Below are 26389 nucleotides of genomic sequence, written 5' to 3'. Positions count from 1 at the left end.
TGGGTTATATCTTACAATCCTAGGAAAGTTTGGGTCCCGGAGCCGAATCTCTTGGATTGTACAACACCTACAAGTCGACTTAATCTTCCCTACTTAACACATGCATGGTCTAACAAGACTCGAGTTGGGTTATGTCTTACAAGTCAAGTTGAAAGGATAGAAGATGATAGTAAATGCAAGGATTCATAGGCTTAGCATTTCATCAAATATAACATGTGCATGTATTAAGATCAAAACAAGCAAGCAAATAAGATATGAAAGCATATTAATTTAAGCATGAATCATTCCCCATGTTGGTTTCCCCTAATCACCCATTAAACCCTAGCTAAGAGACTACTCACTCATTATCATATTGATCATGCTAGAAAGGTTGTCAATCATACTAACATAATGAAACATGATGAATAAATGAAAGTAATTAGCAATAATTAAAAAGGGATTAAGAGATTATACCTACTAATGATTCCAATAATAAAGCAAGAATAATAGAAGAACTTGATGATTGATGGAAGGTTGTCAATCTCCCAATAAACCCAATAATCTTCTAATTACCCAAAATAAATGAAGAACTAGAGAGAGATTAAAGAACTAAAACTTGGATTAAAACTTGATTAATATTTGATTACAATATTGAAGAGAGATTTGATTGATATTAACTACTCTAATTATTGATAAGAAGAACATGCCCCTCTAATTAGACTAATGGGGTATTTATAGTAAAAATTAGGGAGGATGCATTAGGGTTAACTAAGGGCTAAACTAGTAATTACACTTTTAAGTTGAGCAAGGAGCCTCCGGGATTGTCCGAGAGAAGGGCTTCTCCATTTCGTAGCTTGAAGAACGAAACTATGTTGTGCTGTGATCCGAGCGGATGGGAGTCGGGACGGCCGGATCAGGATGGACGATCCGAGCGGATCAAGGAACAAGACGCTCGGATCTGGCGACAGGTAATCCGAGCGGATTCCCCTGGTGAGGACGCTCGGATCGCGGCGAGGACGGACGGATTCCTACAATCCGTTCGGATTGTAGTTCAGCAGACTTTCCTTCTTCTTTTTCTTCCCTTTTCTTCATGGATTCCTTGGGGATTTCCTTGGGGACTCAAGGATCCTTTTCTCAACAATGCTCTTCTACTTATGCTATGTACAAAGGCCTTCTAGTCTTGTCTCTCCTTGATGCTTGGTCATTGAATATGATCAATTTAGCCTTGTTTTGCCATGAAAATGCAAGATTCTTACTCCTTTCCTACCAAGGGATCAAAATCTCAAAGAATATGCAAAACAAAGAACTAAAGATAAGAAATGACCCAAATAGGCACTAAAAAGCATAGAAACAATGGTAATTCGGGGGCTAAATATGCGCCAATTATGGTCGCATCAAATATCCCCAAACCGAACCTTTGCTCGTCCCGAGTAAAGAGGTGACAAAGACTAGGACCAATACTAACCTAACCTAATAATAATAGCCGATATGAGACAATTAGCGGGTCTCACTCCGCCCCTTCAACTCACAACAAGACAACCATGAGGTAGGATGCCTTCTTGCAAGGCAAGGTGGGTCTTGCCAAAATGGCGACACATCCAAACATTAAGCACACAAAAACACATAATGGATGCATCTACAAAAGAATAGCCACTTTCCTCATCTAAGTGGCGGAAATTATCTACAAGGGAAGCAATTCAAGGGTACACAATCCTTCATAGATGCAATTTGTTCAAACTACTAAGCCTAGAAGGATACCAATAAATCACCTCCAAAAGGTGTCAAGCTAGGGTACCTTTGTCCTCAATCGTTAAATGCTTTTGTCAAGAGAAGACTCCCTATGGTGTTAGAAACACTGGAGGATCGCGGAATTCCCCCTCTTGCCTAGACAAGAAGAAGGGTCGTCCCCTCTCTACCATGCACAAAAATGGATACGATGGGTAAAGGGATCAATAGATATTGAGTTTCATTTTGGGAGTTTGCTTTCATTTTTGTTTTTCCCCCCAATTTCTTGTGGCATTTGACTTTTGAGAACACTTTCTTTTTGATTTTTGGCATTTCAATACTTGACAACTTTTTTGCATTTCTTTTGAATATTTTCAGTCACCCCAATTAGTAACGAGGGTGCCTTGTATTTGAAGCTTAGGAGTTCTATTTTTGCTCCTCTTTTCTTTTGATGCATTTTGCAAACTTTCTTTCACTTTTCATTTCATTGAACTCAAATTGATTTCTTTTTGTGCCCATTCCCTTTGATGACAAAAATGTGGTAGAACATGGATGAATGATAGAACTATGCATGGTTTCAAGGGTCACCTTGGAATAAACGGTAGCCAAGGAGTTATCACACCACAAGGTACTCTTGACTAGGCCTTAAACCATGGGTCAAAGGATACTAGCATGACACATCCTAGGGTGTTTTACAAGCATTCTAACAAGCAAAGTCTTAAGAAGAAAAAGCATCTACTAGGGCCTATATACACTTGTCAAGCTTCCCAAGTAGACGGTTTCGCAAAATTTTTCTAACATGCAACTACATGCCATGATGCAACTAACATATAAACATCCTAATGCAAATGATTCTACCAACTAACATGCCAAATAAACTAGATGCAATCCTAAGTTCACATTGTTTTTACCGCATTTAATCAAAATAAAGCCACATAGTCATTAACATAAAGAGGAAAAAGGAGATTGGAAAGATCATACCATGCGGTCTTCAATATCCTCATGTCTCGGATGTGGCGTAGTCAATCAAAGTGAACAAGGATGAAACAAACACAATATATACAAGACAATATATACAAGGGAAATGAACTTGTTTTTGGTTTTTTCTATTTTTAAATTTTTATGATTTTTGAAATTTTTTCAATTTTTATGGTTTTTGAATAAAAGTTAAGTGTTAGAATTCCCATCCCCACACTAATATGGGCATTGTCCTCAATGGCCAAAATGATGGAAATTATGCAAAGATGATGCATGATTTTCTATACTAAATGCAATTCTACACTAAACTATACTACATGATGCATGTTTTTTGTTATGACGGAGAGGATAATTTAAATTACCTCCCGTTGCGTATGCATTAACTTCCCCAAACCAAGTAAGACACTATTGCTAATGTCAAAGCATGGGGAAGTTCATGCACATGCTATGCTATGCATGAGACTAGATTGTCATTTTGGATTTTACAAAAGTGGGAACAATAAAGAACACCTCAAAGGAACCGAGGTGTGAGTCCTTTGATGTTGCTAGGACTAAACCAACAATGATCAAAATGAAATAAAATACAAAGAGATATAGACAAACCGTGGGAGAGTAGGAATCTCCAAGGCTAGTCTTCCATCATGCTACTATCATCATCACTTCCCTCATGAGAAGTGGTCACATTGCCACTTTCCTTGGCACTTTCTTCTTTGCTTTCCTCATCACCATCTTCATCATCTCTTTCTTCATCTCCACTTTCTTCATCCTCAATGTTATCATCAAATTCCTCATCATTTCCAACAACCTCATTGCCTTCCACCACGTCCCTAGATGCACCCGGAAATAAGGCTTCTCTATCCGCCCAACTAGGCAAAGGACAAGATGGATCAAGGAGTCCTTGCCTAGCTAGATGTAGGAGGGGAGGATATTGAGCCAAATAAGCATTCTTCCGATCTTCATAAGCTTGCTTGTGCATGACTTGCATTAGAAGAGTGACATAATCTTTTCCAATTTCAACTCCTTGCGGTTTGAACTCTTCATAATCATAGGGGTAAGGTGGTATAACAATGGAAGAGGAGGGAGTTTCATGATCACCCTTTTGTTGTTGAATGATGTACTCGGCTTCCGTGGATAGGGGGAGTAAATAGTTGGTCCGGTGGACACTAAGACGGCAAATCTTTGCGGGTAGAGTGAATGATCGAGCCTCACTTGTAAGCCACCCATACTTGGTATCAAGGGGATTGTGAGCAACCCACTTAAACTTGTTAATCAAGGTGGACATATCAATAAGATGGCCACCATCCTTAGCCTTGTACTTGCTATCCTTATTGAAGTTAGGATCAAAGTGCTTGGCTAGGACCGTGACAAGGCCGCCATTAACAATTACGGTTTGACCCTTCTTCCCACTATCTACATGGAGCCATCTATCAACCAATAGCCTCAAAGAATTGTAAGGCTTGGTGTGAATTCTTCCAATATTCAAAGTTGATACAAGGAGGATAAAATCGAGTCCCGTAAAATGATTGGTGTCTTTCCTAGCAATTATGGTATTTCCCACAACTTTGTGCCATATTCTTATGCCCGGATGATGGACCAAAAGAGCACGACAAGCTTTAAAATCTTCAAATTTCTTCCCGGAGATTGCCTCCCAAAGAGGCTCGGGATCATACTTCCCATATTGCTTATAGAATTTATGTTCATCGCTAAGACCCAAAATTTTACCCAATTAGGAAAGGTAATGCGTCTACTAGTGTTAGCTAGATGAAACTCAATATTTTCCCTATTCTCAACTTTTGTCACTTTTAAAGAACTTAAGAATTCCAAGACAAGGGAGGGGTATGTTACTTCCTTCATTTCAAACAATTTCTTTAAACCCATGGCATTGAAAAAGACTCTTGTTTGTTCAAGAACACCCAACTTCTCTAAAGCATCTTGGCATATGAATTTGGTGGATTGAATTTGTTTCATAGCAAACTTGACAAATGTATTTCTATGAGAATCGGAAATGAATGTTACCTCCGGATAATGCAAGAGTTGATTAATTACCGGAGTAGAGGGTGATGCTTCCATAGAAATTTGTTGAGGTGGTTGCACTTCCAAGCTTGGTGTTGATACCACCATTGCCAAAGCTTTCTTCATTTGTAGAGCTTTTTGCCTTTGAGAGAGAGTTGTAGTCTTTGGTGCCTTTGCTTTTGCTTTTGTTGCTCCCTTTGTTCTTGCCATTTGATGAGCTAACCAAGAAAAAGATCAAAAATCTTCAATTTGTAGAATGCCCAAATTGATTTTGAAGGTGAAAGGCTTTGCCTTTATGAGAACAAAAATCAATTCAAAGGTGAAGATTTTGTGCTTGGTTTTGATTGTTAATGAAGATGGAGTGATTGATTTGTTATTTGAAAGATGGTTTGATTTGATTTTGGTGAGTTTTGTTGAGGGTTTTTGTTTTTGAGATGGAGAGGATGAGGGTTTTGATGTTATGGGTAGTGTTTATGAGTGAATGAATGAATGAATGAAGGTGGGGTGGGTATTTAAAGAACTCGACATTTTCGAATTGCAGGGACAATCCGTGCGGATTAGGCGCAATCCGCTCGGATTTTTCAGCTTCAAATTTTCAAAAATCCCGCCTAGAGACGGGCGGATTCTGGATAATCCGCTCGGATTCTTTTTGGATGAGACGGGCGGATTTCGTGCAGGACGGACGGATTCTTATCCAGAGATTTTTCTTTGTTTTTCTTCAGCTGCAAGACGGGCGGATTGATTACAAGACGGACGGATTTCGAGAGACGGGCGTCTTTCCGTAAATCCGCTCGGATTCTTCAATGACGAAAATTTGCGGTTTTCAGCCCCAAGAGGCGTCTTCTCGGCAGGACGCTCGGATCCTCTCGCAGACGGGCGGATTCTCGTGAATCCGCTCGGATTGGTCCTGTGTACACGGATTGATTCCATCCGTGCACCAACGCATTCCCTTATCATTCTTTCTTTCTTTCTTTCGAATCTTGTGTTCTTCATTGCGGGGGCACTACTAAGGCATGAATAGCCTAGGCAATTGCCATCCCCACACTAAGGTAAAGCACTACACATCAATTAAAATCATTAGTCCCTCCCTCACTTCTCTCTTTTCATGACAATTATTTTGATCAAAGTAAATAAAATCCAAAAATGACAAAAAATGCAATACAAAAAATTAAATGTAAGTTAGGGAGTTAGAAATATTCACAAGTGGTGGTTTAGGGAGGACTCCACCAAACTCTCATTCTTGATGAGATGTCAGGGGGCATGTTCAAGGTGTTGTTGATGTTGCTCAACACCTCGAAGAAGTAATTAAAAGCTTGTTCATTGTTGTGGTAGAGGTCCTCAATAGACCGTGGCCCTTGTTGTTGATCATGATCGATGGCATGCCCAATGTAGGGATTAAAGATCCCTTCAAATTCGTCGTCCCAAAGACCACAAACTTCATTGAGTTGATCATTGAAAATCTCTTGCTTGGATGGAGACAACTCTCCCAATTTCTTTTCTTGGCCAATGAGGCCATCTTCTTCTTCCTTGGTTGATTTTGATGAGCTTTGCAAGCTCTCCTTTTCACAATTCACTTGCTCTTTGAATGGAGCATCTTCAACTTTCTTCTTCCATTGGAGTTCCGATTTCTTCTTTTCATCTTTCCGGCTATAATGATCAATCATGAAACATGGCTCATGCAAACGAGGAGCTCTCATGGTCTTGTCAAGATTAAAAGTTATGCTTTCATCTCCCACTTCTAGAGTGAGCTCTCCATGTTTCACATCAATCACCGCACCCGCGGTGTGTAGGAAAGGTCTTCCTAAGATGATTGGAATGTTGGAATCTTCCTCCATATCAACAATGACAAAGTCCACCGGGATGAAAAACTTCCCAATTCGCACGGGGACATCTTCCCATATCCCTAGCGGTGTCTTCGTCGATCTATCGGCCATTTGAAGAGTGATGTTGGTACATTTAAGCTCTCCCATTCCCAACCTTTTACTTACCGAGTACGGCATGACACTCACACTAGCCCCTAGATCACATAAGGCTTTGTTGATCGTTGTGTCGCCAATGGTACACGGTATTGAGAAGCTTCCCGGATCCTTTAACTTTGGAGGTGAACTCCCTTGAAGTATTGCACTACTCACCTTAGTGAAGGCGATAGTCTCAAGTTTCCGGATTGACTTCTTCTTTGTTAGGATATCTTTCATGTACTTTGCATAGGCCGGAACGTGATTGATCAATTCCGTGAAAGGAATTGAGACTTCTAAGTTCTTCACAATTTCCATGAACTTTCCAAGTTGATCATCAAATTTGGGCTTGGCTTGACGACTTGGAAAAGGAAGTCTAATCACAATGGGCTCCTTTTCTTTGGCTTTGTCTTCATTTTTCTTTGAACTTTCTTCTTTTGATGATTCCCCTTCCTTGGGACCTTGCACCACAACTTCATTCTCACTAGCTCTCATAATTTCATCCTCAACTTGCTTCTTTGGTGCTTCATATCTTGTACCACTTCTCAAGTGAATGGCACTAACCGTTTCATGTCTAGGGGATTACCTTGAGGTGGTAATTGCCCCTTTTGTCTTGATGAGTTTGAAGATGCTAGTTGGGTCAATTGTGTTTCCAACATCTTGGTGTGAGCTAGAATGTTGTTGATGGTGGTATCCTTTGCTTGGCTATCCTTTTGCATTTGGGTGAAGAATTCTTGTTGATTTTTTTGCATTTGAATGACCGCTTTTTGGACATCAAAACTTTGGTCATTGTGGTGATTGTATGGATTTTGATTTTGGTAGCCTTGGTTTTGATTGAAAAAGGGTCTTTGATTTTGATTTCTCATGGGTGGTGGAGTGTATGTAGTTTGAGGGTTTTGGACATTTTGGCTCTTGTACGAGAGATTTGGGTGGAACTTGGTGTTTTCATTGTAAAAATTTGAATAAGGGGTGCCACTTTTGTAAGCTTGGAAAGCATTGACTTGTTCGGTTGTTCCCCTACATTCACTTGAGTCATGACCCAAGGTTCCACAATTCTCACATATCCCGCTTGGGATTGATGAGGATGCCGTCATGGCATTGACATGATGCTTTGATGATTTTGAGCTTTCCTCAAGTCTAGCCATAGCTTGTTCAAACTTCAAGTTGATTGTGTCAATGTGAGCACTAAGTTGAGCACCCAATTGAGTCACGGTGTCCACTTCATACTTTCCTCCTCTAGTAGCCTTGCGAGGCCTACTATATTGCGAATTATGGACCGCCATTTCCTCAATCTTGTTTCATGTTTGATTGTCATCAACTTCGGTGAACATTCCATTTGATCCCATATTGAGAATGTTCCTTGAATCTTCATATAAACCATTCCAAAATTGTTGCACTAAAAACCATTCGCTAAGTCCATGGTGAGGACATGAGCGACAAATACCTTTGAACCGCTCCCAAGCTTCATACAAAGATTCTTCATCCCTTTGCTTAAAACCCGTAATTTGAGCTCTTAGCATATTTGTCTTCTCCGGTGGGTAGAATTTTTTGTAGAAAGCTAGAGCTAGCTTCTTCCAAGAATCTATTCCAAGGGTGGCCTTATCAAGGCCCTTCAACCATTGCTTTGCGGTGCCGATTAACGAAAAAGGAAATAAGACCCATCTTATTTGGTCTTGAGTCACGCCCGTTTGAGAGATAGCTTCACAATAATCACAAAATGTTTCCATATGAGAATGAGGGTCCTCACTAGGCATTCCCCCGAATTGGCTCCTCTCAACTAGTTGAATGAAGGCGGACTTGGCAATAAAGTTTCCGGTAAGATGTTGTGGGGTAGGAGTACCATTTGGTAGATCCTCCTCGGTGGGTATAGAGTGTGACGAGAATTTAGGCATTGTAGGTGGATTTTGTGTGGTATTGTTTAATGGGTTCTCTTCTCCTTCTATTGCGAAAGGATTGACAAACTCACTAGTGGGTTGAACAACTTCACCAACACCTCCCAAATTCCTCCTAACAAGTCTCCTATTATTCGTCAAGGTTCTTTCGATTTCACGGTCAAAAGGTAACAAATCTCTTTGTAACCTTCTAGACATGCAAAATATCAAACAACTAGAAAACAATTAGAACAAACCTTGAGGAGTTTTACTTCCCAAGGTGAAAAAGACACAACTAAAAACAATAAAAGAAATCTTAAATCAATTAAACACCGTCCCCGGCGACGGCGCCATTTTTGATCGAAGCCATTTGGTGTTCACAATTAAACATATGTGGTCGTTGGTCAATGGTCGATACAAAACACAATTTATACTTCACAAACAACTCTACAATTAGTAAAGAGGCAAGTAAAGGTCGGATCCCAAGGGACGGGTATTGAAATGAAGATTCTATTGTAACTAGTGGTGTCTAGGGGTGTCACAAATTGGGTTGATGTAGAAGGTCACTAAACTAAAATAGCAATGAAAATAAACTAGCAAAGTAAATGAAATAAGGGTGTAAACAATTGATTAAAAGCACTAGGGTGTCATGGGTTCATAGGGGAATCATGGGATATGATCATACAAACATGTTCTCAAATTATAAGCAAGCAATTATTGTTGTGATGGATTGAGTTGGGTTATATCTTACAATCCTAGGAAAGTTTGGGTCCCGGAGCCGAATCTCTTGGATTGTACAACACCTACAAGTCGACTTAATCTTCCCTACTTAACACATGCATGGTCTAACAAGACTCGAGTTGGGTTATGTCTTACAAGTCAAGTTGAAAGGATAGAAGATGATAGTAAATGCAAGGATTCATAGGCTTAGCATTTCATCAAATATAACATGTGCATGTATTAAGATCAAAACAAGCAAGCAAATAAGATATGAAAGCATATTAATTTAAGCATGAATCATTCCCATGTTGGTTTCCCCTAATCACCCATTAAACCCTAGCTAAGAGACTACTCACTCATTATCATATTGATCATGCTAGAAAGGTTGTCAATCATACTAACATAATGAAACATGATGAATAAATGAAAGTAATTAGCAATAATTAAAAAGGGATTAAGAGATTATACCTACTAATGATTCCAATAATAAAGCAAGAATAATAGAAGAACTTGATGATTGATGGAAGGTTGTCAATCTCCCAATAAACCCAATAATCTTCTAATTACCCAAAATAAATGAAGAACTAGAGAGAGATTAAAGAACTAAAACTTGGATTAAAACTTGATTAATATTTGATTACAATATTGAAGAGAGATTTGATTGATATTAACTACTCTAATTATTGATAAGAAGAACATGCCCCTCTAATTAGACTAATGGGGTATTTATAGTAAAAATTAGGGAGGATGCATTAGGGTTAACTAAGGGCTAAACTAGTAATTACACTTTTAAGTTGAGCAAGGAGCCTCCGGGATTGTCCGAGAGAAGGGCTTCTCCATTTCGTAGCTTGAAGAACGAAACTATGCTGTGCTGTGATCCGAGCGGATGGGAGTCGGGACGGCCGGATCTGGGATGGACGATCCGAGCGGATCAAGGAACAAGACGCTCGGACTGGCGACGGGTAATCCGAGCGGATTCCTGGTGAGGACGCTCGGACTGGCGAGGACGGACGGATTCCCTACAATCCGTTCGGATTGTAGTTCAAGACTTTCCTTCTTCTTTTTCTTCCCTTTTCTTCATGGATTCCTTGGGGATTTCCTTGGGGACTCAAGGATCCTTTTCTCAACAATGCTCTTCTACTTATGCTATGTACAAAGGCCTTCTAGTCTTGTCTCTCCTTGATACTTGGTCATTGAATATGATCAATTTAGCCTTGTTTTGCCATGAAAATGCAAGATTCTTACTCCTTTCCTACCAAGGGATCAAAATCTCAAAGAATATGCAAAACAAAGAACTAAAGATAAGAAATGACCCAAATAGGCACTAAAAAGCATAGAAACAATGGTAATTCGGGGGCTAAATATGCGCCAATTATGGTCGCATCAACCTGTAAGATAATTTTCTAAAACTTGGTCATTATAGGTGTTAGGAATCACCTATTTTGTTCTTTGCCTTATTTTGTGAATCTCAGTCCTTATTTTGTGAATCTCATACCTTATTTAGTGAATCTTAAGGCTTGTTTTGTGAAACTTGATCATCATAAGTGGTTAAAATCACCTATTTTGCTCTTTTCTTTATTAGGTGAATCTCAGACTTTGTTTTGTGAATCTCAGACCTTGTTAAGTGAATCTTAGAGCTTGTTTTGTGAAACTTGGTCATCATAAGTGGTTAAAATCACGTTTTTTGCTCTTTTCCTTATTTGGTGAATCTCAGACCTTATTTTGTGAATCTCATATCTTATTCAGTGAATCTTAAGGCTTGTTTTGTGAAACTTGATCATCATAAGTGGTTAAAATCACCTATTTTGCTCTTTTCTTTATTAGGTGAATCTCAGACTTTGTTTTGTGAATCTCAGACCTTGTTCAGTGAATCTTAGAGGTTGTTTTGTGAAACTTGGTCATCATAAGTGGTTAAAATCACGTTTTTTGCTCTTTTGTTTATTAGGTGAATCTCAGACTTTGTTTTGTGAATCTCAGACTTTGTTCAGTGAATCTTAGAGCATATTTTGTGAAACTTGGTCATCATAAGTGGTTAAAATCACGTTTTTTGCTCTTTTCCTTATTTGGTGAATCTCAGACCTTGTTTTGTGAATCTCATATCTTATTCAGTGAATCTTAAGGCTTGTTTTGTGAAACTTGATCATCATAATTGGTTAAAATAACCTATTTTGCTCTTTTCTTTATTAGGTGAATCTCAGACTTTGTTTTGTGAATCTCAGACCTTGTTCAGTGAATCTTAGAGGTTGCTTTGTGTAACTTGGTCATCATAAGTGGTTAAAATCACGTTTTTTGCTCTTTTCCTTATTTGGTGAATCTCAGACCTTATTTTGTGAATCTCATACTTTATTTAGTGAATCTTAGGGCTTGTTTTGTGAAACTTGGTCATCATAAGTGGTTAAAATCACCTTTTTGCTCTTTTCTTTATTCGGTGAATCTCGGACTTTGTTTTGTGAATCTCGGATCTTGTTCGAGTGAATCTTAGAGCTTGTTTTGTGAAACTTGGTCTTAAAATCACCTTTTTTGCTCTTTTCCTTATTTGGTGAATCTCAGACCTTATTTTGTGAATCTCATACCTTATTCAGATTTTAAATGCATATAATGTGCCTTATACGGTCATCGACGGAACTAGTTTGTCTTCAGATCAATAGAATTGGTTTTTCGCGCTTTATAATCCGTAACTATAACTATGTTATCATAATAGGATATTGTGTTATAATACCTGGCTTTTGTGTCACGGAATATTATTTGGCTCTATGGAATAACGTAACAAGTTAATAGAATAACACGGTTACTCTATGTGATAACATGACAAGTTACTGGAATAACACTACATGCTCTTTGGAATAACATGAGAAACATATGACTCGAATACTCAGGTGAAGTGGTGACTTATAAACTTATATTGTGGCCATTACATCAATCGTAGTGTGTTGGTGGAATATTCGATTTCTACTAAACTAGCTCATTAGCTCAATTGGTAGAGCATTTGTGCAATTGCATAAAGGATGTAGGTTCAATTCCTACATGAGCTTCTATTATCAATATATGTAACATAAGTGTTACTTTATCAAATAAACAGTGTTATTATATATACGAAACAATATTTACGCGTATACCGTTGCTAGATTTGAATAATTGCATCTTCATCTTTAGACAAAAATAAATGCCAACAATATTCATAACTGCTGCATATGTTCTAATAACGGCTTCGAGTTTTGGACTACTTAGAATCTCTTGAAAAATCTCAAGTCATAAAAGTGCATGAAAAGCATATAAACGCGTAAAAATCATAACTTCAGAAACAGATCCAATCTTCTTGACATTTCAGTCCTTTGCATCAGCGATTCCACCTGGTGTTATCTGAAATACGTGCTTCTGTCAAGGAAAAAGTCAGAATAATACTTAACGGGATAAAACTCGACATTGCTGTGATTATATATGAAGACGTGAAAATGTTAACAGAATGGGAAGGATATAGCTTCAGCTTCTGGCAGATTGGGAGCATCAAACACCTTGCAGATACGTTGTTCACCTTTGCCCTTCCTGAACATCAGCCTAATAGTCGAGGCATGAGCAAGTACGTGACCACCAGCTGGTTTCTTTGGGTCTGTCACGAATACTCCTCCAGCTGGATCAGATATTACTGCAACCATGTTTGAACAAGTCAGCACGATAGTATGGTTTCGACTTACCTCCTTAATTATGGCATTTAAAAACCTAATAGTACCTTGATTAGTGAGATAAACTGCCACATTGAATTCCTCAGCTATCTTAATCAGACGCGACAGCATTTGAGCGAGTTTTTGCTGCAAAAGCGATTTAGTTTTGAGTCGTGAATCTAGAAATTAAATTGAGTATAGAGAACAAATAAATGTGACTAAATTGGCGTTGACTGAATTTACCTGTCGCTCTGCCAGCTCACCTCTTCCAGAGAAATCAACTCGAAAGAGAGCAATTATAGAATCTACGATCTAAACATATCAATGAGAATGAAGTCATTTTATAAGCTCATGACTGATTAATTCCAGGTGTTAGCATCGGCAGTAACTCACCAGCAGTCGAAAGGGTTCCTCAACCATTTTTGCTGCCAGGCCAAGAAGAAGGTTGTGCTGATGCTCATAAGTATATGCACGAGCATAGATGATCTGAAAGGAGGAGGCAATACCGCAATAGTCAGTGAAATGATCTCGAGGTATTGCTTAATCATTAGAGTAATTGCCACAAGAAACTCCCATCAAAGCAATATTTTCCAGAAATTTACAAACTAGAGCACCATACCCGACGACAAACAATTTTGCCTTCTAAAGCTTTTTCTGAAGCTCGAAACCGAAAACATAAATTTAGCCACCATAACGACTGTTCAAGGGTTTAATATCACTTTGATGTGGTGGCTCTGTTGGAAGGTATTCCACATAGTCGAAGTAGAAAAACTGAAAGAAAAGCACCAGATGACAACATAGATTCAGAAATGTTGAAATTTTAAGAACTGTCACATATTTCTCCAAAAGGATGTGGGAATGGAAATGCAGAGCAACATTAGTTTCAGTCGCATTGAATTACTACACACAAGGACGTACAACTCTTAAAATTTGGCTCCCTCCACAACTGATACTTCTCCTTCTAAATCAAATGATAAAATAACCATTTCTTGATCAAAAGAACATGTGACCACCGCCATTACTTGATTAGCCATGTATGCACATCATTCTTCAATGTAGTTTAACTCGACTAGTTCAAAACGCATGTCAATGAAAAATACAGTGTCTATCCTATGACATCAAAACATAGGAGAAAGAAGTCTAGTATAGATTATTAACTAAAATCTAAGTATTTATTATATTCTTAGCATTGAAATGGTATGGTCAAACTATCAATATATAAGATTTGATTTTTATACTGTTAAAATTTCTTTTATATGGTGTTACCAATCCGGCAATCAAGCAACTCGATCAAAAGACGTACAAAATGATTCAATGACATGAAATCAATCTCAATAAGATCAATCAAATAGAAAATATACAAATTATAGCATCAAAAATCGCAAAGCATAAGCAAATAATTTTTTTGTCCAATTTCAATTGTCAGTGAGAAATTAGGCAGAAAAACATATTACCTTCAAAAATCAAGTAGATTAACCATAGAAGACAGAAACTAATATCAATAACAAAACTAGATCATGATATAATGACCAAAACCACATAAAATTAGGGTTTTAAGTTGAATATGCACAATTAAGAAAATTTAAAAATTAATTACGAAAAGAATACTTACAATAATATGCAAGAACACAGTGCAAGATCCGAAAATGCACAAACCGTAAGAGAATTAAAGAAATTGTAACTTGATTATGACGAGATGGAAGGAACAGACGATATACGAACACTGCGATTCAAAAATTGAAAATCATAAGACACAAAAATCGAGTAAAATGATAAATTACACATTTACAATCACAAATTAATGTGATTAGCTGATAAAGATACCTTCAAAATTGATCGGAAATCACAATGAGAATAGTGAAGAACTAAAGAAATAGACGATGAACGATAATCATGTGCGAGAATAGTGATGAACGAACAAAATAGCGATGAAAGTTGCAGTAGAGAGAGAAAGTAGCTAGGTGAAAAATTACTCGATTGGAGAAGACGAGCTGAAAAGAGAGAGAAGAAAGAGTGAAAAAGTGGGTGAGTAAATTTGGGAAAATGCGTGGAAATTTCTGGGATACATGGAGTTTTGTAGGGGGCACGTGGCAATATCTGGCGCGTCTATATTTTTAGATCCGACGGTTTAGAAGGTGTCCAGCCGCCTCACCCTAAGAATGGTGCCTCACATGATTCAATCTCTATATATATATATATATATATATATATATATATATATATATAGAAATTGCATCAAGTGAGTCTAGGTATCTTAGGTGAGTCTAGCATTTTAATCTCATCCATTAGATCTACTCCTAATCAACGGCTGAGATTGAATTGTAGATCAAGTATATAAACCTAATAACTCAATCTAATATCTCATAATTTATTATCACTTTCTCTCTCTTCTTTTCACTCTCTCTCTCAATGAACGACTATCTCCTCTCTTTCTTTTTCTCCAGTAACAAAATTTCCCCCAAATTATTCAAACCTAATTTTAATCCCTAAAGTCTTCTTAAATTTTACACTCTTTCAAATTTTCGTTCTCCTGTAACATAAATCCCCCCAAATTATTCAACCTGGTGTTAATTTGCAATTCAGGAATCAACCAATTGCAAAATCAATCAAATTCGCGTTTCAGATTCTTCAATTGAGATTGCAAATTACGTTCGCATATTCTCAATCGATTTCCAAATTATCTTACGTTCGCATATTCAATTAGAGGAATTCGATTTTGTTAGTAAATTTCGAATTTCTATAATTGATTTTAAACCTAGAATTTTTATGTTCTTGATTGAATTTCCAGGTTATTCTAAGCCTTCTAGTTACGTTTTCATATTTCGAATTTCGATTTCACGTTTCAGATTCTTCAGTTCATGTTTAAAGTTAGGGTTATGACATGGTTAAACTTATAGTTTTTTTTTATGCTTTGTTAGATTATGATTAATTCATGTCATGTTGTACGATTTTATGAATTATTTCGTGTTATAACATCAACTGATTTCTAGGTTATTTCTAGATCTAGACATTTTAGTTACTTTTAAAATTCGTAATTCAATTACAGCAATTCGATTTTGTTATTGAATTTTGAATTTTGAATTTACGTAATTGATGTTCAACTTATAATTTTGACGATACGTTTTGTTTCTCGGATTTTATGTCCATTCGTTATATGGTGAGAACAACATGTGTACAGATAATTTCATTACTCCGTTGCATTTGAGTTTTTTTTTTTCTGTTTGACGATTTTCTTTTTATTCCATTAAAATCATACGGAGCTGATATTTTAATTGTCACATTGTTGCAGTAATATGTTCACAATCGTAACATTATCGTAACATCTTTATTCTTACGTTGTTCTTCAGAATGTGATGTTCTGAATAGAAGTGTTTGTAAAAAAAATTAAGGTTTTCACATTATTAAATTCATACCTGGATTTGTTTTCGTGAAATTGCGGTAAATGTGAGGATTCAATTAGTTTTCGTAAAATAATCAACGAAACCTGTTACTGTAATAGCGTTACAGTAACATTAAAACTGCATGACAGAATTGAACTTAAAATATCCTTACAACATTGTATATTTGATGTTATGTGATTTTTTTCAATTAAATATGATGGTTTAACATTGTCATAAACTCGCAATGATGTTCTTTGTAATGATGTTCTTTTGTAATGATGTTCGTAATATTGTTTCTTGTGAAATTATCATTAATAATGGACCACCGACTTTCGCATATGGTTTATCTAGTAATTGTCGAATGTTTTGTTTTGGTTGTCAGAAGAATTGAAGAAAGAAGAAGTTTTGAGAAATCAACCAACACAAAAAAAAGGCGCACAAGGATACAATATATACAAAAAAAGCAAGACGTTGAATAATCAATCATGGAGATAGGCATGAAGAAAGCAATGTTATTGAAGTTGGAATGATAGTGGACACTTTTACCATTGTTGTGTTATTTGTTGTATGGTCAACACCACTTTATTACTTTATTAGTTTATTAGATAACTTTGTACGTTCCTCCTAATTCCAATACAACCAATCCTTATTCTGCCACGTCACAACAATAGTGTTACAAAGAATATCGGTCATTAATCAAAGTTACGATTATTCTTTGTAACATCTTCGTTATATTTAATTTTTCAATGGTATATCAATATTATCAGTAACAATGTTACTTTGTAAAAACATTAATTCATTAAACTAACATGACAACAATGTTACAATAATTATTATTTAGTTTGTGTATTATATCAAACGGTGTATAAAGTAGTTCTAAAATGTAATGAAAAAGTTGTATGTTTCGTATTTTAAAAGTGACAATGTTACTGTAACATTGATACAGTAATTGTATTACTGTAACATCATTCATTCATAAAAATAATACGGATACAGTGTTAAAAGACCAAACTTTAATTACTTCAATAATAAAAAATCAAGTGAAAACAGACTAGCCCAGTTGATCCGCTAAAATGATTTGCAATATCACATCGTATTAATGTGAAAAGTTTACAAGAAGTATACATCATAATCACACATCAAAATATGACAATAATGTTAACAGTCTCAACTAGGATTTCAGCTTCATTAACGTTGCCTTCTTCACACCTATCTTCATGACCGATTAGTGCTTAGTCTTACTCCATTTTGTATATATCTTCTCTTTGCGCGCCTTTTTTGTATTGGTTGATTTCTCAAACTTTCTTCTTCAATTATTTCGACATTAAAAACAAAATATTCGACTATTAATAACTAAAACTTATGCGAAGCTTGTGGTCCATCATTATTCATAATTTTACAAAGAATAATATTAAAGAATAACATTATTTGTGAGTTTATGACAATTGTTATACCATCAAATTTAATGAGAAAAAACCAATAACATCAAATATACAATGTTGTAAAAAGATTTCAAGTTGGTTTTCATGCAAAGAGTAATGTTACGTAAACGCTATTACAAGAACAAGAGTTGAGGATTTTATGAAATCGTTACGATTAAATCATGTAGAGTAATATTACGACGAACTTATTTACATTAATCAATACCACGCAAACACAAAAGCGTACATTAATTACTCAGTTTTTATAAATCGTTCACCCTAATTTTTAGGCGAAAATTAGAACATGAAGTATCACAGAATTTAATAACTAAGAAAACAAAAACTAGAATTAATTTCTCAATTTCTATGTTCGAAAAAGTGAATATATATACAATCAATTGACAGTTTATTTATATAATTCAAGATCAACAAAAGCAACATGCAAATTAAACCTAATTTTTTGGCGAAAAATCAATTAATCAGTTTGAGCAAAACATTAACCCTAAATCAATTAATAATTTCTTCATATCATCAATATAATCAACAACAACCACAAAAACAATAACAATTATCATCATCATCATCAACAACAACAACAACAACAACCTGAAATAACAAAAATCACAACGAAATTTTTGTAAAATACAACGAAAATTGAGAGCGTTTTATACCTCTTCTTTATGCGATAAACCGATCTAATATAATCTTAACTAGACTTTTTTGAAGATCTTCGCTTGATTTTAATGAAAATTTCGTTTGATTTTTAAAGTTTTTTGGAAAAAGAGGCGGTTCAAGGAATAGATCGTCTCATTTTTTTTTGTTGAATAATTGATGACTTGGTGTTTAGAGAGAGAGGGGGAGAGAATACTTGTAGAGAGATAAAATTTATGACAATAATGAGACGTGAAAGAGGTAGTGTTTAATTTTATAATTTTGCAGATTGATAGGGGGTGACGTGGAAGAGTGAGGGAATTTGGATCTTGTTGATCCAATGGTCCTTATTGATATGCTAGACTCATCTAAGATGCTAGACTCATGGGATGCTCACTCTATATATATATATATATATATATAATCAGGATCCCGTACGAACTAAATTACGGTGCGAACCGTACGAACTCTTTCTCAGCCCTTAGATCAAACGAATTGCTATTAGATTACTTATTACTCCTGTGTTTCATCTTTCTCCAAAAACATACCCCAACCCCATAACCCCCTCATCCTTCTTCATCAGACCACCACCATCCTATCATCACCGGAGCTCCAGCGACAACCTCGCTGGCACACCACCTTTGCTCCTCCATCAGATCTCGCCCCTCAACCTACCCAGGGCCCATACCCTCTCGTAGTCCAGCCTAGATCTTCATCCACTGCTGTAAACCACCAACAGTTGACATCGGTATCTCCTCCGACCACCAAGTCGCCGGATATATTAGACCTCAAACCACTCATATATCTCTTCTCTCCTCTCTCCAAACACAAACAACAACCCCCTGATCTACTAATATTTTATCTTCTACTACCACCAGTCACAGCTGCCGGCCGCGGGGACGTCGACCACCATTACAACGCCGGCCATTTCCGTCGAAGCCTCCTTCCCTATTAACTCCATTTTACGACATTCCCTTGCTTATTTTGCGTTTTTTATTGGTAAATTTATCAAAAAAAATGATTTATGAATGCCAAATCTATGAATTTCTAAGGAATTTTTCGAATGTTAATAGCATTTGATTCTTTTGCAGTTTTGCGGAATATTCTTTGTTAAAATTGTATATTATGCGTTATTCAGGTGAAAATTAGCAATATTCAGGTGAAAAATTCCTTTGTTGCATTATTTTAGTTCTATAAGTCATCGCTTACCAGAACGCGGCGGCAACCGGCGATCGGAAGGTCAGAAACAACGAGATTTCAGGGTTGTTGGATATGTCATCGCCAATGTATAGGGGATGGATAAAGGTCGAGTTTCGGGTGACCTTGCGTATGTTGGATGTGGGTGCGTCGTTGGCTGTGGTGTGTGGTAGGTGGCGACTGTTGGGTGTGGTGGGTCTGGGTTGCCGCCAGCGACTATTGGTGGTGATTGATGAACATAGGTTGATGTAATGGTGTTTAAAGGGCGTGGTTGTCATGGTCCTTGTGAAGGCAGTGGCGAAATTGGTTCAGTTGGGTGGTGGAGGGTAGGTGAGTGGTGGTGGGCAGTGGTGGTCCAGGTTGTGGTGGATACGTCAACTATGACTCCAGGTACACACGAATATTGTTAGATACACACATCGAGTTGTGTATCTAGGCACTCAAATGTGTATCTGAAAGGAGTAACATACTAACATGTGTATCCGGGTAGTACGGTAGTTTCCAAATTTCATATGGACAATTGGACACTAGTCATACCGACTGATTTTTATGGATATACTCCCTCCTATTCACTATATTCTTCCCCTTTCCTTTTTGCACAAAGAATAAGAAACCGATTTTGGACCACACAAAACACACTACCCCACATGGAATTTAATTTGGACCACACAAACCAACCCAAAAAAGGAAATAGGGAAGAAAACCCGAATACTCCGAATAAGGAAATAGGGAAGAAAATGATGAATAGGAGGGAGTATTAGTAACAAACAATAATTTTACTTAGCTTTCGATCAATGCATTATAACTTAAAATCCACAATTTTAATATACCAAAGAGGAAAGACGCCCAATCCCAACAAATGAACCACAGAGACACACGCAACACTACAAATTTAAGAAGATGACAAATAAAACAAGCTCGCTCTTGGTTGTAAAATTCTTTTTCTTTTTAAACCGAAGAGGAGTATACCGTTATCCCTCAAGACTTGGTTCAAATTTTATCAGAGACACACATCTTAAGTTGATAAAAAGGTAAAATTTAACACCGAGAAACAATGTTTTTTTTGGGCGGTTTAGTGTTTGTTTCCAATCGAGTTCCGATAATGAGGGAAAGGGTTTAGGGTTGGATAAAGTTGTTTGGTTGGGATATAGGAACTCAATTTATGTGGGAAGTTCCACTTACCAGGGGGGCTAGGTAAGTGACTTCCTACATTATGGAGGAATTGGAGTTCCATAGGAACTTCAACTTCCCATGAATTAGGTAACCAAACAATACCTCATTTTTGCACTTCCTAGGAACTTCCAATTCACATGAATTTGGAAGGCAACTAAACAACCCCTAAGTTTGATAAGCAATTACCAGATTCGGTTTAAGTGACAACAATCAACAATTGCTTGTATCTGTCAGTTGTTGGCTTAAATGACTTTAGCGTTGGACATCTCTATTTGTTAACACAAATTGGTTTAAAGTTAACAGCTCAATTCAAATCTCATCAAACTACCTTTGTTTATGCTTTAATAATTTGGGAACCACTCCACATTTCCAAAGCCAAAAAGGCTATTACAGTATGCCTAAGGAACTAAAGGGAAGTGTAAACAACAACCATTTGGGAACCACTCCACATTCATTCAGCTTTCGATTTAGGATTAAAGAACTTGGTATACATTTTAACTGTGTGATAGGGACATTACATTAAATCTCAGCCTTTATGGTTTTGATATTGGATGTCACACCACCTTAATCATAATAATTAACTGACGAGATTAGATTACCAAACAAGTGCCAGCAATCTTCTCAAAATCGTTGTACACCAAAAACAGCTCCGGCGACATTATCTGTCACCCTAGAAGAAGAAGACGACGACGCACACGACATCACCAGCAATATCAGACGATGCCGGCGACATCACTCTCTTCTCCAACATCTTTCCTCTTTCGTCACCGTACCCGCGACATTAGAGTTGCAGTAGCCTAGTACTAGTCTCGGATCAACCCAATATGGTCGCCTTGTACAAATCGACACATTTGTACTGAGGCTAGCCCCGGAGCAAGTTACATTGTTCCCTACTCTAACAAAGTTCCGTAAATGTTGTTGGATATCACCTTGTGAGTAAAAATTGTTTTTACATGGCTCTTCAGGCCTCTGATTGTGGTTCAAGTCAATACCCGAACTACTCGGTCTATGGCCATGAAGACGAAATCTTTCAGAAACTTATGGAGTGGCGTATAGTGAAGATCCGTGATTAGTCAATGAGTGAGCCGGTTTTGGATCAACGGAATCAACTGAACTTAACTGAGCTACTGCACTACTATAATTGGATGTTGATGAATCAGCTTTGAGTTGCTTACATAGTTACATGAGTAAGCCATGGTGGTAGATTCTTCTCCCTGACCTTCACTAGGGTTTTTCCTCTTTTCGTTCGAGGTTTGTTATCCAATCCCTGTGCTCACATCACTTCTTATCAAAGTATGGTTGGTAAAGTGGACCCTTTCTGAGGAAAGGGTTAACCGTCACCATCTCTCGAGTTTGGTTTGCTTGTCTTGCTGTCAAAAATAGAGGCGGCCAAATTTTGACTGACTTGCACCACTAGAAGAAGCATTATCATTCATTGGACAGTTCTTTCACATCTCTATTATCTGTTTATGAACTCTTGACCCACCTGTGACCTGTGCTTTCTTGAGACTGAAACTTTGGTCCGTCAATCTTATTTACTAGTTGCAACAACTGTCCCAGGATAGGACTGAGTTATCGGAAGGAGTGAGATTGCTCCACAGACCTCTTACTGCTAATACAAAATATGGGTTAGTAAGTTGTCGGAAATGAAAAAGACAAGCGTTAGGGGAAACATTTCCAAACCATCAGTAAAATGAAGCATTGAACAGTATGAGGTAACACTCTATCATCTTACAGACTAAATAAAAGCATTTTAAGATAACAGTCTATACCAAAAAAACATGCTACACTTCGATACAAGGTGACAAATTCAGATGCTTATTCAAAAAAAAGTCATCCTCTCAATAAAACAGCTACAATCACATACTCTAGTGCAGATACACGAACCTCGTATCATGCCCTTTATCTTAATGGCTACCAAACACATTGTTTCAATCAAGATACATACCTTTAGCTAGTTAGATACACTCATTGAAATTACTAGATACATACCTTTAGGTAGTAAGATACACTCCTTTAAGTTACTAGATACATATCTTTAAGATGCTAGATACACTTCTTTAAGTTACTAGATACATATCTTTAAGATGCTAGATACACTTCTTTAGGTTACTAGATACACACCTTCAAGTTGTTAGAGACACTCCTTTAAATTATTAGATACATACATTTAACTAGCTACATACATTTCTTTATGTTATTAGATACACTCAACGCCCAACAAATATCGTGTACTCACAAACACCACATCATTTACTTTATAATTATGTTACTAATTCGGCACCCGTGCATTAGGTCAGCCACTTCAATTCTTTTGCTCACATAAACAGAAAAATAAATACAAATGCATATACCATAGCTCTAATGTAATTGATAAGCTTGAAACAGCCATCGAAATCCAAACCCAGGGTTTTCTTCAAGAGGGTAAAATCAAACAGCTGTCTCATAAGTATTTGTGCGAATTATCATACGGGTCAGTTAACTAACCAAAACTGAAAAAAAATAACTACAGGATCATACGGGTCAGTTTCATGAGTATTTTATCATGACACTGTCTCATAAGTATTTGTACGAATTATATAATGTTTCTGCTATAATTTGGTCTTGCATAAGCTAGTGAAGTTATCAGGAAGCACTATGATAAGAAATGCGACCAACTTAGGCATCCGTTTGCGAAGGATATTAGTACTCATGTAATTGTTAAGAGTCAAAGAGGCCTGGCCTTGGACTGAGACCCTTGAACCTAAATTTATGTACAAAAAAAAACGACCTATATACAGTCAATAAAGCCGATACAAGGCTAATAAAGCCGATACTAGACCGTTATGGGTCATACGATCAATATAAAACAAGACGTGGTAGACTGCATGGACGCACCACCGAGTCTATGCTTAGCATGATTCACAACCATTATCGTAATTGCGACAAATACCCAGACTTGTTCCTTAACAACAACATTCTGAATTCTTATAAACCTTAATCAATCAAATATCGATAATGCAGACGGAAATGCAAACATAAATATATAAAGAAAAGGCTCACCCCTGTTCTTTGTTGATTCAATCCTCCATTTGTTGAAATCAGTAAGTATCTCTCGGGCTCAGTTTTAACCTCCGCTGCTAACTTACGCTCAAAACGGTCCTCTATTCCTACTAAATTCTCTTAGAGCTCCACACCTTCAACTCCTATGACACCGTCTTGTGGAGCACCGGAGATTTCATGGGATTCGTCAATGCTAGAGGAAATTTCAGCTCATTTTACGGAAAAATACCGATAACTAACCTGCATCTGAAAACAGGTATTAATTAAGGGCAAACACAAACTATTCAAGCCTAAACATTCTAATTTTGCAATTGTAAAACTGATCATTTGTTTTGAAAGACGATTTTGCAAGAGAAGACATTTTATATTGTTTGTTTTAACGACTTGGAAATAGATAGAACGAAAGATGACATACCCTTCATCTACCTCCCTTTCCTTACCCCTTCCCTTCATCTGAATCCAAACCACGGTGAAATATGGTATTGTCTACTTGTCATTGAATAGCACATAAAGAGAGCTTCCCAAACTTACCTCAAGAGTATAGTATACTTGGTCAGTAAAGATTCCTAAATTTTGTAAATATTGCCCTTGATCAGTAATCTAGATACACTCCTCTAGATTGCTAGATACACTCCTTCACCTTACTAGATACACTCCTTTGCTATAGTGATTAATTTAGGAGGTTAGGTGGGATGTGGATACATACAAATACAAACATTTTCCGTTACAGCACATGGAGAAGAATATTCAAATTTTCTAATTTAATCGAAAAATTGAACTAACACGAATCGAATCAGATCGAATAAATTGAATCTATGCAAAATTGAATCAAATCAAACTCAAATTGCATGAACAAAATGAACTAGAACAAAACAGAATCAAATTGAAGTTCGTAACTGAACGAAATGAATTGTAACAAATTGAATCAGATGCTCAATTGACTTTTACTTAAAATAATGTGACAAAATTGAATTAAACTTCAGTTCAATTGCTCAATTGAATCTTACTGATAAATTATAGTGAATTTACGCGAAATCAAATCAAACTAAACCGAAACTTCAAAGAAATCAGAGATACTAAAAAGTTACCTTGAGGACTTTATTTAATCAATTTCCGATTTCCAAACCTTAAATTAATATAGATACACTCCTTTAGATCAGTAATCAAGATACACTCCTTTAGATTCCTCCGACGATCGTCTGGAAAGCTAGGACGTATGGTGGTGGTGACTGGTGGTGACGGTGGTTGATGGAGGAGATGGATAGTTAGGTGGGATGTTGATATAAACATAAGGGATAAAGGGAGGGAAGGGTTCAGTGCGATGGGTTTGCTTTTGATGTATAAAATAATTTTTTTATTTAGTTCGTACCGGATCTCGCCCCTATATAATATATATATATATATATATATATATATCGGTTTTTCTAACGCGTGCCCTAAGGGCACACGTTAATAATACCATATCCACTTGTTAACAACATAATAAAGAATCTTTTTAAATAATTTAAGGAAACTTCACAAATTATGCCTTATATTTTATGTTGATTGATTTCCTTTAATCTCTCTCCTCTAATTAATTATATCTCCTTCCATTTTTAATTAAAAAGATTAAATAGACTTGACAGCCATTTGCATATTTCAATAATCACCAATTGCCATCATCGTTTCTAATAATCCTTTGATACCCAACCAATCTGCCAGTAAGTTAGCACCGCCAGAAATTTACGTTCGCTGTCGAGCCCTCAACACTATGATCGACTAATCAGACCATACTTGGCTCGAATTAATCGGAGATTTCATTTCTGACAACCTTGCAACGTCTCATTCTCGTTTGGTGAATATTACTCATCACTTCTACTCTCCATTATCTCTTTCCCAACATGGTTCGCCTAACGCAGTCTATAGTATAGTTTTTAGGGAACTTTACGGTGACAAACTACTAGATATTATCGAAAAAGTGCTTAGGGTTTAATTTCCGGCGCCGGAAATTAAACTCTAAGCCCTTTCTAGTATCGGTACGGACGTCGGAATGCTGATGGTAATTGAAATCATAGGCTAACAAACAAGAGATGGCTGGTCTGGATGTATACATTATGTTTGAGGAAGAAGGCGTGAAGGAAGAAAACTAATATAGGCAAGTAATATACGCATAAAGGAAAATTATTGATATGAGAGAGAAAAGTGAATAAATTAGGGGAAAATTACACAGTTTCCTTAAGTAATTTAAAAAGATTCTTTATTATGTTGTTACCAAGTAGATATACTATTATTAACGTGTGCCCTTAGGGCACGCGTTAGAAAAACCGTATATATATATATATATATAAATAGAGAAGGGTTCTTATAAGGCCTTGATACCATATAAGGCCCTAAGTCCTTATAAGAACCCTTGGATGGAAGGGATGGAGGGGTGAGATTACATCTAAATTGGATGGCCACTAACCAATCTACCCTAATTTGCTCCTCATTGCAATTAAAGTTCTCACTAATCCACTCATCCTCCTCCCATAATCATAATCCCCTCCCTCTCTATATCTCATTTCCTCACATTTCCTCTCATAATACCCGACAAAAAAAAAAAACCAATTTCTCTCTAAAAATCCCAACAAAAAAAAAAAAAAAAAA

General features: G+C 36.7%; 1 protein-coding gene, 1 long non-coding RNA gene and 1 other non-coding gene across 3 annotated transcripts; 1 reads left to right on the top strand and 2 right to left on the bottom strand.

Annotated features, from left to right (window-relative positions):
* The first annotated feature begins 8063 nt into the window (after positions 1-8063).
* Positions 8064-8170, top strand: LOC141593527 (small nucleolar RNA R71). The gene has a single exon (XR_012521605.1). It is a non-coding gene; the product is annotated as a small nucleolar RNA R71 (small nucleolar RNA).
* Positions 8171-12571: 4401 nt separating this feature from the next.
* Positions 12572-13934, bottom strand: LOC141590386 (meiotic recombination protein DMC1 homolog). Its single transcript, XM_074410982.1, has 5 exons — positions 13923-13934; positions 13294-13386; positions 13144-13212; positions 12969-13047; positions 12572-12884 (listed from the first exon to the last, which is right to left on the bottom strand). The coding sequence occupies exons 1-5, from the start codon at positions 13932-13934 to the stop codon at positions 12697-12699; spliced, it is 441 nt and encodes a 146-aa protein (XP_074267083.1). The 3' UTR covers positions 12572-12696.
* A 7220-nt stretch (positions 13935-21154) lies between these two features.
* LOC141592383 (uncharacterized) lies at positions 21155-25143 on the bottom strand. Its single transcript, XR_012521147.1, has 3 exons — positions 24853-25143; positions 23765-24010; positions 21155-22331 (listed from the first exon to the last, which is right to left on the bottom strand). It is a non-coding gene; the product is annotated as an uncharacterized LOC141592383 (long non-coding RNA).
* Between the last annotated feature and the right edge of the window lie 1246 nt (positions 25144-26389).

This window comes from Silene latifolia, chromosome 7 (assembly GCF_048544455.1).
Source record: "Silene latifolia isolate original U9 population chromosome 7, ASM4854445v1, whole genome shotgun sequence".
NCBI lineage: Eukaryota > Viridiplantae > Streptophyta > Magnoliopsida > Caryophyllales > Caryophyllaceae > Silene > Silene latifolia.
This window is presented reverse-complemented; position numbering and strand designations above follow the sequence as displayed.

What these genes read in the sequence shown, in the direction of transcription:
- LOC141590386 (XM_074410982.1), bottom strand. An exon ending in AGGAACCCTTTCGACTGCTG is followed by an intron (nt 13,213 to 13,293) that starts GTGAGTTACTGC and finishes TGATATGTTTAG; the next exon opens with ATCGTAGATTCTATAATTGC. An exon ending in AGTTTATCTCACTAATCAAG is followed by an intron (nt 12,885 to 12,968) that starts GTACTATTAGGT and finishes ACATGGTTGCAG; the next exon opens with TAATATCTGATCCAGCTGGA.